The sequence below is a fragment of the Phoenix dactylifera genome, chromosome 1 (genome assembly GCF_009389715.1).
Source record: "Phoenix dactylifera cultivar Barhee BC4 chromosome 1, palm_55x_up_171113_PBpolish2nd_filt_p, whole genome shotgun sequence".
NCBI lineage: Eukaryota > Viridiplantae > Streptophyta > Magnoliopsida > Arecales > Arecaceae > Phoenix > Phoenix dactylifera.
The window spans coordinates 18,704,960-18,717,084 of NC_052392.1; the positions used below are offsets into that span (position 1 = coordinate 18,704,960).

The following is a 12,125-nucleotide window of genomic DNA, read 5'->3' on the forward strand; positions in this document are numbered from 1 at the left end:
GACGCCTGGCTGCCGAAGGGTCGCTCGCGCCCCAAAGGCGAATCGACGCCATTAAGGAGGGATGTCCGCCGAAATCCTCAGACCGCCAGGTCAGCAACAACCGCCGTACGCCATAAAGAAGGCGGGGAGCTCGAAGCGCGCGCGCCTCTCCGAGGGATGGCGGCAATCTCGAAGCATCACTCCCTTCACCCGTTCCCCTTCTGGTTCCAGGCTCGGAAGTGGGGGGCTACTGTTACGGGGGAACTTAGCCACCATGCCCCACGTGACCGGCACGCGCGCCCAGAAAGACTACGGCAGCCCCTTGATCCAGCAATCCGACCCCGAGTCGGACATCTTCGGCTCCGCAGCCCGACCCCGAGTCGGCTGCCCCTTGATCCAGCAATCCGACCCCGAGTCGGACATCTTCGGCTCCGCAGCCCGACCCCGAGTCGGCTGCCCCTTGATCCAGCAATCCGACCCCGAGTCGGACATCTTCGTCTCCGCAGCCCGACCCCGAGTCGGACATCTCTCGACAACGACAGGCTATTTCCCAGAGGCACGCCGCGGCCCTCTGCTCCACTACTCCCTGCAACGGTCGTATCCGGCGCTGCTCCACGATCCCCTGTAACAGCCGTACAAAGCGGAGCTCCACTACGCCCTGTCATGGCCGTACCCAGCGCTGCCCCACGACGCCCTGTAACGGCCATGTCAGTGGCAGCTCCATCGTGCTACACGATGACCAACCCCCCAAAAGGGCCCCCCAGCCTGGTATATATGCGGCTGGGGGGAGAAGGGGGAGGGTAAGCAAGAACTTCCAGAGCATTCTCCTACTTGCTACTATTATCTCTCCTTCTCCTCCAATCTCCTCTGACTTGATCGTCGGAGGGCCCCCACTACCCCAGTGGTGGTGCGAGGCTTGCTTGCAGGTTTCCCGGTGGAGAGAGGAGCGCAATCAACACCAACCAAGGCAACCCAAACGGAATCCCGTTCACACCGCTGTGCCAATCGTTCTCGGTTTGGACCACCAGCAACATATATATATATATATATATATATTTTGATAGCCTACGCTTGCTGCTTGCAGCATTTGGTATATGCATTGGGTCGTCTAGAATGAAATGCCCACCGCTGTTCTGTCCCATGAATGTGCGACCTGTTTGGTAACCAACGAAAAAGTTAAAAACGCTGTTCTGTTCCATGACCGAGTATATATACCTTTTTTAAATATATATATATATATATATAATATTTATTATGTCTTTAATATAAAAAAAAGTTTAAGATTATTTTTGAAAAGAAAATAATCCTGTTTTCCAAATTGATAAAAATTAGATTTTCCTGTTCCATATAAATTTTTCTGCCAAATATAAAAATTTTATTTCTATAAAAAATATTTTTTATTTTTAAAAAAAATAATTAAATATAAAATATTTCTCTATCCTACCTCTTCCCGAACCAAACGAGTATGGCCATAAAAACCTGATTTTACTTTTTCCAGGCAGGTACTCAGTATAAATAAAAAAAAGATGGTTGTGATGGACAATGGAACCCACATAATTTAAAGTGGAAAAAATTAATTAAATATAAAATATATCTCCATCCTCCTCTTCCCGAACCGAACGAGTGTGGCTAAGGCTGCAAATGGGTCGGGTCGACCCGGGACCCGACCCGACCCGACCCGCTTTAGACCCGACCCGACCCGAATTTTAGGACCCGCGGGGCCGGGTCGGATCCTAAATTTAGACCCGATCTATTTTTCGGGTCGGGTCGGGTCCACCCAATCTTGATCCGGGACCCGACCCGACCCGTTACTATATAAAGCTAAATGCCTAAATCCTGCCTTCTCGCCTTCGGCCGCCCACGTGGTCCTACTCAAGCGCCGTACTGCATTCTCCAGTCCACTGTCCATTCTCCATCAGTCCGTCGTTGTCCGTCTCCATTCTCTCGATCTCTTCTCTAGAGACTTCTTCCCTGGACGCTGGTTCTCTTCCCCTGTTCCACTTACCATCCGATCTTTCATCCTTGAGGGTTTTGAGGTTCTTCGGTTCTTCCATCCACCGATCACTATAGGTACTCCATGAGTCTGTCCATCTCTATTCTCTTCTCTAGCAACTTCTTCTCTGGTTCTCCGCCACATTCCATCTAGTCTTTGAGGGTTTTGAGGTTCTTCAGTTCTTCCATCCACCGACCCCCGTTCCTTAGGGTTTCCAGGTTTTCTTCTATTGACTAAACTACTAGCCTACCCATTCACACCTTTGCCGCTTCCATCAACTGATCAACCAACTCCGAGCGGTGAGAGCCTGAAATCTTGCTGCATGGGAAAGATTGACCTCTAAGGCTCTAAATCCCTCTAGATCGACAGACTCCGAGCTTCTTTCCTCAACGATCTAGTCTTCCTCAAACCCTAACTCCCTCAAAAGTTAAAACCTCCATCAGCTTCTTCAAGATACCTCATCTCAAAGACCAAAACCCTTTCTATTCTGATTTCTCTCCTCTGTCTCTTGATTTTCCATCCTTTCAGCAAGAACTAGAGAATCTCCAAGGAAGAGAAGAAGAAGATGCACGGTAAGATCAACTTCTTTTTTATTTTTCATCTTTTTATATTTTTTCTCTCTCTTTTTTTTTTCTCAATATAGTTTTGATTTGCTCGATCTACTGCAGTGTGGTGTGGATCCCTCTGCGAAGAAAGACTGGTAAGAGTGGTGCTGCAGCAGCCACTGTGGCTCCTTCCATTTCCACTGCCCTGCAGCCCAAAAAACCAAAAGAAAAAGCTAAGCCACTATCTCTTTTTTTTTTTTTAGTTCGTTTTCTCTTAAAAAAATAATCTTACTATTTATGAAAATGTTAATTAATTAATTTGAGTTTTTTACCCGATTTCGGATGGGAAAGGGGAGGGGGGCCGCCCATATCTTTAGCCGTCCCATCATCATTAAGGGCGACATGATATTCGCCACGTGTCATAGATGCCATTTACCCGGACCCGACCAGATCTGGACCCGACCCGACCCAAATGACCCATCGGGGTAGGTATGGACCCGACCCGACCCGATCCGTTTTTCAACCGGGTCGGATCTGGGTCCAAAATTAGGACCCGAACATGCAACCGGGTCGGATCGGGGTCACCTAGGACCCGACCCAACCCGACCCATTTGTGTGGCCATAAAAACCTGATTTTACTTTTGGAGGCATGTACTCAGTGTAAAAAAAAGACCGTTGGGATGGACGATGGGACCCACATAATTTAAAGTGGGGCCCTAGACCCCCTACTTTCCGCATAGTCGATCCCTATCCGACTAAAAACCCGTACGTATATATATCCTAACCCTCATCGTTCGCTCTTACCAGCCTGGGCTCCTAAATTCCGAATCTTTCCGCAGCTCCGCCTCGTTCATCCTCTCTCTCTCTCATCCATCGTCCTTCTTCTTCTTCTAGGATTTCCGCCATGGAAGCCCTCTGGAGCTCTATTGTTCCTTCCGGGGTTATGAAAGCCTCTCCGGCTGGCCATCCCACGAACTCTACCCTATCCAAGATCCCTGCTTTTCGGTTTGGGTGCGCTAAAACCGTCGAAAAGTTTGGAGATTTGCGGTTATGGAGGCCTGAATCGAGTGCTCCGAGGCATTGGACGTTGTTGCGAGCCACCACCCAAAAGTCTGCTGGGGGTGGTGGTACCGGGGGAGAGCATGGGATGTCCGCAGATGGGTTTAGCGTGGTTACAGATGAGGATGCATCTTGGTTTGAGGTTTTTTTTTCATCCATGATTGGATTTGGTTGTCAAGATTTGATCTTTTTTACGATAAATAGATATTTGAATTCTTGTTTATTGTCAAGATTTCTTCTTTTTTTTTTATGATGCGTGAATGTATATTTGAATTCTTGTTCAAATCTTTGTTTAGAATTCATGTTTTGATTTAAGTACGTTCTTTGATGGACCATAAGGCACGTTTTTATTGTTCAGAAAATTAAGGCGTGGGTTGATCTTAGTCTTAGCTTGAAGAGCACCTGGTGAAGAAAGCGTGGAAGTTATTGTCTTCTTCTTTTTTCTATTTTTATGACTAGTTTATCTAAATTGAAGAAAATGATACGAGGGAGGAAGAGATTTATTTTTTGAGGGGAACACGACTTCTTGATACACACCTAGGAGAAAATCCGCTTCTTTCTTTAAAATACCAATGTTTTATTCGCATCCAAAATCAGGGATTTAATTAGTTGGAGTCTCGTCTGCCCCGGGCAACACGTCAGCTCATCTATCACAATCGCAAGACAATCTTTGAAGAATATGAATTCCCAAATAGCATCTCAGAAAATTTTATAAGCCAGTCATAGTTGGACCGGGCAAACACTCTCATGAGAAGAGAATTTTAAGGCTTTAAACAGTGATTTTGTTGTCATCTTCATGTGCCTTGCATCCGTTCCAAAAGCAAAGCTTCTTGTCATCTTTGTGGAACAACCTGTTTTGTTAATTTTTCTCTATTCTCCATATACATCAAACATGTAATAGAGGGCATAGGTTCCTCTAGCATAGAGTATATAATTAGACGAGAATCAATATAATTGGTTTACTTCTGGACATGATGTAAATATGACTATTAACTCATCTTCTTCTCTACTTGTGTTCCAAAAATATAAACAAATAAATAGGTGGATGGCTGGTTATGCTTTTACATGGTGAGAGGAGCTTTTCTTGCTTCTCCAAAATTGGAACTTTCTTATCATTATCATGTTTTTGCCCCTAATTTTGGCACCTATTTGGTTGGTTTTAGAATACTTGTCTATGAATGTGCTCCTCGTTGTGTTATTTGGCTAATTATCTTTTCATTTAATATTTGAGACCTACTTCTTGCAGCTGGGTTGGGATTAAGTTCTTGAATTCCAGGTCATCAAAGTTCAATCATCAAACTAGCTTTTTCGCCTGCATACATCATATCTTGTGCTTTATCTCGCTCTCAACTTTTAAAATTAAGTTACTTTTATTATATAGGTTTAGAAATCACAGTGAAAGGTGAGCAATAGCTTCGACATCTTGGTATTGGTCTTTTATGTGCGACTGAGAACTGATTGTGGTGTGTTGAAGTCCGAAGGAGAAACTACATGTTCAAAACACCCATTTCTAGCTTAACCCTCAAATTCTCCTTTCGGCATTAAGAAATGTGAAAATGCATGTTGTTGATGATGAAGTGACTAATTTTGATTGACCTTCCAGAAATATGATGTGTAATTTCCACATTAGTATTGGCCTTTCATGATTTTGAGGGTTTATCAAGCAGTGTGAGAGATAGGTTGATATTCTGCTGGTTTAAAAAAGTGTTGTGGCTAAAGCAGCTTAAAATACTTCTCTCTTCACTTTATTCAATGGATCTACTCAAGAATTGTCCTGATGCTTCCTTCAAATCTTTGCAGGGTGACTTGGTTCAGGATGGTAACTGTGCAAGCGGCACTGCTGAGTCATCAAAGATGGTAGCACGTGCCACTTTTGGAAGTGGAACAAGTGGATCCAGAGCTGGGCTTGTCAGAACACCCATTTCTGGTGGTGTACAAAGTGCAACCTTTGTCCACAATTTACCTCGACCAGCCTTGGCTGCTCGCAATCTAATGGAGCAGGTAAGTTTTAATTAAGAGCAAAGCAGAGAAGCCTTAACATATTTAATCGAATCAAATCATCAATTCTTTCTTGTCTTTCTTCCACATTCTGATCTTTCTTAATCTTGTGAATGTCTTAAAACTCTTTGCTTTGCTGCTGTTACTTTGTGTCCATCATCAAGGCCAGGTTTGCTCATCTATGCACTTTGATGTTTCGGATGCATCATCGCCATGCAGGATACCCATGTGGTTCATTAGTTGATTTTGCAACCGATCCAATGGGTCGTACGTAATTAATTAATTCTCACATGTTCATCCAGGGTGCATTTACTACACGGTGTAATGTTTGTCTCCAACTTCTTTGCAGATCCTGTTTTTTCACTCTCTCCATTAGCAATCCACACCCACAATCTTTTGGCTGATTCAAGATGTACACTTGTTGTACAGGTGTGTTTTAGCTTTATTCTTATAATTATCATCTTAGGAGTACTAGATTACATTCTTTTGTTTTTCACTTTGCTGAAAGCTACCTTCATTGATAGATACCAGGATGGAGTAGCCTATCAAATGCACGTGTAACAATATTTGGTGATATCTTCCCACTTTCTGCTGAACAACAGGTTCTTCACAAGTTATATTTGTATTTTCCTGACCATTCTTTTATGTGAAATCTCAATAACTTTTATCAGTAAAAGACTTATATTTGATGCACTCGTTTTTACTTGCAACTACTTATGTACACAAACAAACATCTTGGTGCCAATATGATTTTACTAGAACTGGTGTTTGGGAATGGCAAATGCACATTCTAAGGAAAAAGAATGAGATCAATCAATAATTTGAACATGTTTGGAGCAAGGATCGCCACCGATATCGGTAGACGTACCGGTCGGCCACAGGACCGGTTCAGTGTCGGTTCGGATCGGTTTGAACCAGTACTACTGGTTTGGCCTCGAAAAGCCCCAAAAAATTTGGCCTAGCCGGTACCGGCCGGTACAAGTTGGTTCGGACCATTTTGGGGGCCGGTTCAGACCGGTTCAGGGGCCGGTTCGAACCGATACGGGCCGATATGGACCGGTACCATTTTTTAATGCCGAACCGGACCAGTCAGAGACCGGATCGGTTCGGTACGGGCCAGTTCAGCATTCCTTGGTTTGGAGGGAGATGAGATATTTTGAAGATAATTATAGGAGATGTAGTTAAACAATTGGACATGGATTTTGTTAATATTTATACCAAATTTCTTGAAATACTTCCCATTTGTGAAATAGAGAGGAAAAGTGAGTTATATACCTCTTCCTTTTACTTTCCTTGAGTAGTTTTACCTAAAAAACTAATGGCAATTATAGTGGATTATTTGGTAGACCTATGGTTCAACTGACTCTTTTCAATAAGGTATATGTATAACCTCGCATGCACTCATTAGCCATTAAGAACTAGTAGGAATTGCAAGACAGTCAACAAACTTTATTGTATAGATCGTACTTTGATGGAAAACAGACGATGACCATGAAGGGCATAGTGACATATGTCGGATTGCATTTGTGGTACAATTTGGAATGATGAAGTTAGAAGCAAGTGATTTAAACCAAAGGCATTAGCAAAATGTAGAAGGGACCCAGGCGAGGGGTTTTAGCTTCAAGGCTTCCTTAATGCAATTGCAGCAGTGATTGGAAGTTCATTCCTTCTCTTGATACTATTTCAGAATGCTTCGTAATTCTCCAATAAGTAAACTGGTCTTGAAAAACATCTAACCGATAGCTAATTTATTCTCCTTTTCTATCTCCTGCTTTGATACTGATTTAGGATGCTTCGTACTTCCAATGAGCAAAGCTGGTCTGAAAATAATTAACCAATCGCCTTTTTTTCTCATTTTCTCCTTTTTTATATTTCCATAATTTGAATGACTGAATACAACTATTATTTATTTAGTTAAACAAACACCATTAAGTTAAGTTATAGTTTTGATTTATCAAGTATGTTAATAATTGATCAATTGTGCAAGCTTTCTCTATCTTATCATTTTCTCGCTGTCGCTATCCTAAAGCCAGCAGATGAATCTGCTCTTTTATTCAATACCCTGTCATATAAGTGTGAGACTGAATCTTCAAATCAGGTTTCAGAGACTAGGGAAGGCTTAAGCCTTGGGTGGAAGAAATTAACAGTTTCAAAGGCACATGCTTTTCAAGGAAATTGGTTTTGGGAAGTATCTGAAAGTGAATCAGAATTCACTAACCTTATACTTGTTGGCTATGGTGTATATATGAACAGAGTATACAAAATCTTAACCTCCTAAGAATATATGAAAAAGGAAAATCAGCTCTCCTGCTTAGGCGAACAATAAAAGAAAATGACTACACACATCTAGGGCAACAATCCTCTCAACACTGACGGTGTGATTTATGGTAACTTAACCTGCCAGTGTTACCATTTTTTCGTCTTGTCCAAAATAAAGGAAATAAGGAATAATCATAAGAACTATCAAATGTTCTTTTAGTTATCTAACCTCAAACCTTTAAATTTACAAAACAGACCCCAGCAAATGCTGCCAAAAAAAAGCATTCTTAGTTTTGGCAATTAAACATTTGAATGGGTTTTTCCTCTTCTGCTTCATGCTGCATACGTAAAAATTTTGAACTGATTCTTGCTTTGCAATTCATCCTTCATGAAACTTTGTAGACAAGCTATTGAGAATTGACACTGAGCCATTAGGCTTCAATGCCAAATTTTCTGTTATCAGTTTATCACCAACTTACAGTGTTTAGAAGGTGAACTTATTGTCAATCATTACTGTGGAATGTGTTAGGAGAAACCACTTAGACATCCACATATGCCCATAAACAGCATCATTTTGACATACCCTGGTGGATCCATCCTGGGCTCCATTCATTATCTACTCTCCATGAGTTGTAACTGACCGCATTGTTTTGAAGTAAACTAGTTGGATTCTCTGGTACATTCTTTGAGACAGAGAGAGAGAGAGAGGGAGGGAGCATATTGTTTTGAAGTAAAGTAGTTGTAACGTGTAACTAACCACATTGTTTTGAAGTAAAGTAGTTGGATTCTCGTACATTCTTTTCTTTTGAGAGAGAGAGGGAGAGCACATGTGGCCATTTAGAATTGTTGGCAAGTTTTGCATGCTTCAATTGTAATTTACTTACTACTTCCTCTTGATACTTATTGGTGAATAATAATTTCTACACAGTTTCAGACAAATGTTTCATGGATGTTTTTAAAAAGTAGGACTTTTTTTTTACCCTATTGCAGGAATGGGCTCATCAGCTGTTTAGAGCAAAACACCCACAATGGGCATCTCAACAATGGGGCAATTTTTACTACTATAGGATGCACAACATCAGGTTGGTCTGTGAGCTTTTCTTGCACCTGAACAGCAATTCAATAATTCCTATTAAGAATTCCAAAATTTCACACATATTGCTTATAACATGTCTGCTGTACCTTAAACAAAAACCATTTCTACTGCCTACTTGACAAAACATATATGTTATTAGGTGAACTGGTAACTTGTAACTTTTGCTCTTGTAATTTAAGTTCTTTTTTAAGGTTTTGTTGCCAAGGTTACAAATATACATGATCGTGGTGTATGCATCAGTGCATGGCTCTGTGAATGTATGGCAAAGAACAAATGACACCAAGAACTTTGACTTTGAGAAATCTAGAAAGGCCAAGAGAAGTACAAAAAGGTTGCAATTAAGGACAGGAGAAACTACTTTAAACAATGGCAATGAACAAGTGACATCAAAGGGTTTGAAAAACAATAAAAGGCAAAGGGAAAAAGAAAAGGCAAAAAGCATTGGTAATGTGAAAAAATGATGCAATTTATGATCTATTTGACAGTTTGGGTTTGAAGGAGGCAGGAACGAAGTTTATAGATTAGCTCGAATGCAGGATGGGCAGACCAGAAACACAAATCAATTTAGATGCATTAAGAGCAAGGGAAATTATATCTGGAAGATAAGGAAGATAAAGGACATGGAATGGTTATATCTGGAAATTGTTAAATTTCTTTGTCATTGTTTCTGTTAGTATTCTTCTTGACCAACTGATAATCATCTTTTTTGTTGCTTATAATCACTTATTTAATAGAAAATGAGATTACCTAGCAAGAGATATATACTATATACATGAGTTGATCAATACTTGCATATCACCAGTGACATATATTTCATTGGAGGGTTCGGCACTGTTGCATGGGTAGATGTCAAGGAATATGAAGCCCTTCAACCTGATAAGATTGCTATTGATGGTGGAGAACAAAATTTGAAGGTGCGCCCTAATGGGTATATTTACTGCATTCACCACATAATTTTAGTTTAATTTCTTTTCATCACCATTCACTTACATGAATTGTAATCTGATCAGAGGTTCCATGAGTGTCAAATGCTTAAATATTTTGCTTTTTCCCACATGCATGATGATTTTTCCCCTTTTTCTTTCCCAAAGGAACTTAATGCGATGTTCTCAAAATCACTCAAAGAAATATTGTCAAATGAAATGGAGTTAGATGATGCTGCTTTGATATCCATAGACAGCAAAGGAACTGATATCCGGGTCCGGCAAGGAGCACAGGTATCAACCATAGTGTAAACGAGAAAATCTTGTGCAAATGCAAGTGCTTCTTTGATTTTTTTTTTTTAATCCTTTTCTGATAAGCTTAAGGTTGCAGAGTTTGGTATCAACTAGTTTGGCTTTAGACTTGTTTCTAAGCCATCTTTGTGAGCTTGGAAGTAGATTGTGGCTTTCTTGTTTGATAATGATTGGTGGGTATCAATGAGTCAGCCCAGCGATTGGCATACTAAAAAATATGCATTTGTCAAAATTTCGTAAAGGTCAAAAATTTTATTCTTCAAGCATGTATTTGTCAGTACTTTAAGTAAAGGATCACACTATTTCTATTCTTATGATCAGTATGGTAAAGTGCTGATGAAGTAGATCAGGGCAAAAAAGCTTATCTCATTTTCTGCGATTAACAGATGTGCAAGAAACAATTTAACCAACAAAGATAGTTTGTGTCCCCTTATTGTCACTGCCAACCTTTGGAAGGTTCAAAATGAGATTGTCCATTTCCAATTCATCCAGATCTTGGTTCCTAATTTGTTCAACTGCATACAGAATTATCTTCATCTGTCTCCTAGATTGACTGTCAAAACCAAATAACAAAATTGGCTTTGACCCTTCCAACTTTATGTGCTCAATTTGGATCTGAAGGTACAAGTTTAATCAAATGTAATTTACATCTGTATTTCAGTTTGGCGAATAAAAGGCACCTTGTTTGGAACACTTTGCAGACTAAATGTTGAAAGCTAAAGATATACATATTGGCTTGTGCCTTAATTTATTACTTTCTTATGTCATGTAAAGCTTTTTGATTCAATTTTTTTTTTTTTCATTGCTTCTCTTGCAACATCACTTCCCCAAAAAAACACTTTGCTTGTATCTTGGGAGATTTCTCTGAGTCCACTAAAAGCTCTTAAATAGAATTTTTGCAGAGAAGGCCTTATTTTCTCTTCAAGCTTGACCTTTGCTTTCTCTTTGTCCGCAGAATGGCTGTGAATCTTGTTTCATATTCTTATATTTGAGCATGCTCCTGTCTGATGCTCTTCCCCTAGAAGTGACGGTCTTTGTTAAGAACCTGACTTGAAATTTGTAAAAGCTGAGGATTGTGTTTGTGTTTCTCTTTATGGCCTACGGGCATTAGTTCTTACCTAGTATTATAATAACTAGCATTTTCTTGCAATATGCGCTTTATTTTTCTAAATTAAGAAGTTATGTGGTCTAAACTATTTATACTGACTCCAGGTTTCTGGTTCCTGTTGAGAGTTTTATGTTCTTTTTTTCCCCCAAACATATGTTCCTGTGAGCATCATTTATATGATTCTCGGTTTTGAGGGATCTATATTTACAATGCCTCTAGTTGTCCATTCCTGGTATTATGGATAGACATTCTTAATATTTATGTACTATGCTTTGTGATGGCATGTTATTTTTCATTGATGCAGTGCAACATTCAGAGGCTATCATTTGAAGTAGAACAGCGAGTGCAGACTCTGGATGAAGCCAAGGCAGCACTTCAAAGGATAATTGATGAGAAGTCAAGATCACATAACAGAAGTTAAAGTTTTGTAGTTTTTTTTAGCATTCATATGTGACAAATGTCATAAAATATATATTTTTATCTATCAAATAAAGAATATAAATGATGAATATCAGCTTATTTAACTTTTTTAAGCAGCTTGTATCAGCAATAGAGTGGAACTTTACCAACCTGTCCTAGATTTGAAGCCTTTTATATTTGCAGTAACAAAGACAAATTGAACCAAATAGCAAAGAAGATACGGTATTTTGTAAATGCTCTACCCAGATTTCACCCATCAGAATCTTCATGGATACCAAAAGACTGCAATTGTATCCAATCTGAACTATCAAGCTCAAGATATGCCATATCGGTCTGAATCAGAAGATATAGGACGTACCGGTTCGGTGTCCGTACTTGGTATGGGTGGCATATCGATATTTGGTACGTTAAAAAAATTATGTACTATACTGAC

General features: G+C 40.1%; 1 protein-coding gene and 1 long non-coding RNA gene across 2 annotated transcripts; both read left to right on the forward strand.

The window, feature by feature from the left end:
- Positions 1 to 2,461: 2,461 nt before the first annotated feature.
- LOC120111551 lies at positions 2,462 to 2,752 on the forward strand. The gene is made up of 2 exons (XR_005512756.1): positions 2,462 to 2,544; positions 2,641 to 2,752. It is a non-coding gene; the product is annotated as an uncharacterized LOC120111551 (long non-coding RNA).
- A 567-nt stretch (positions 2,753 to 3,319) lies between these two features.
- On the forward strand, positions 3,320 to 11,898 carry LOC103701482. The gene is made up of 9 exons (XM_008783546.3): positions 3,320 to 3,718; positions 5,377 to 5,577; positions 5,739 to 5,841; positions 5,924 to 6,003; positions 6,099 to 6,176; positions 8,824 to 8,915; positions 9,732 to 9,843; positions 10,021 to 10,146; positions 11,577 to 11,898. The coding sequence occupies exons 1-9, from the start codon at positions 3,422 to 3,424 to the stop codon at positions 11,691 to 11,693; spliced, it is 1,206 nt and encodes a 401-aa protein (XP_008781768.1). The 5' UTR covers positions 3,320 to 3,421; the 3' UTR covers positions 11,694 to 11,898.
- The last annotated feature ends 227 nt before the right edge of the window (positions 11,899 to 12,125 follow it).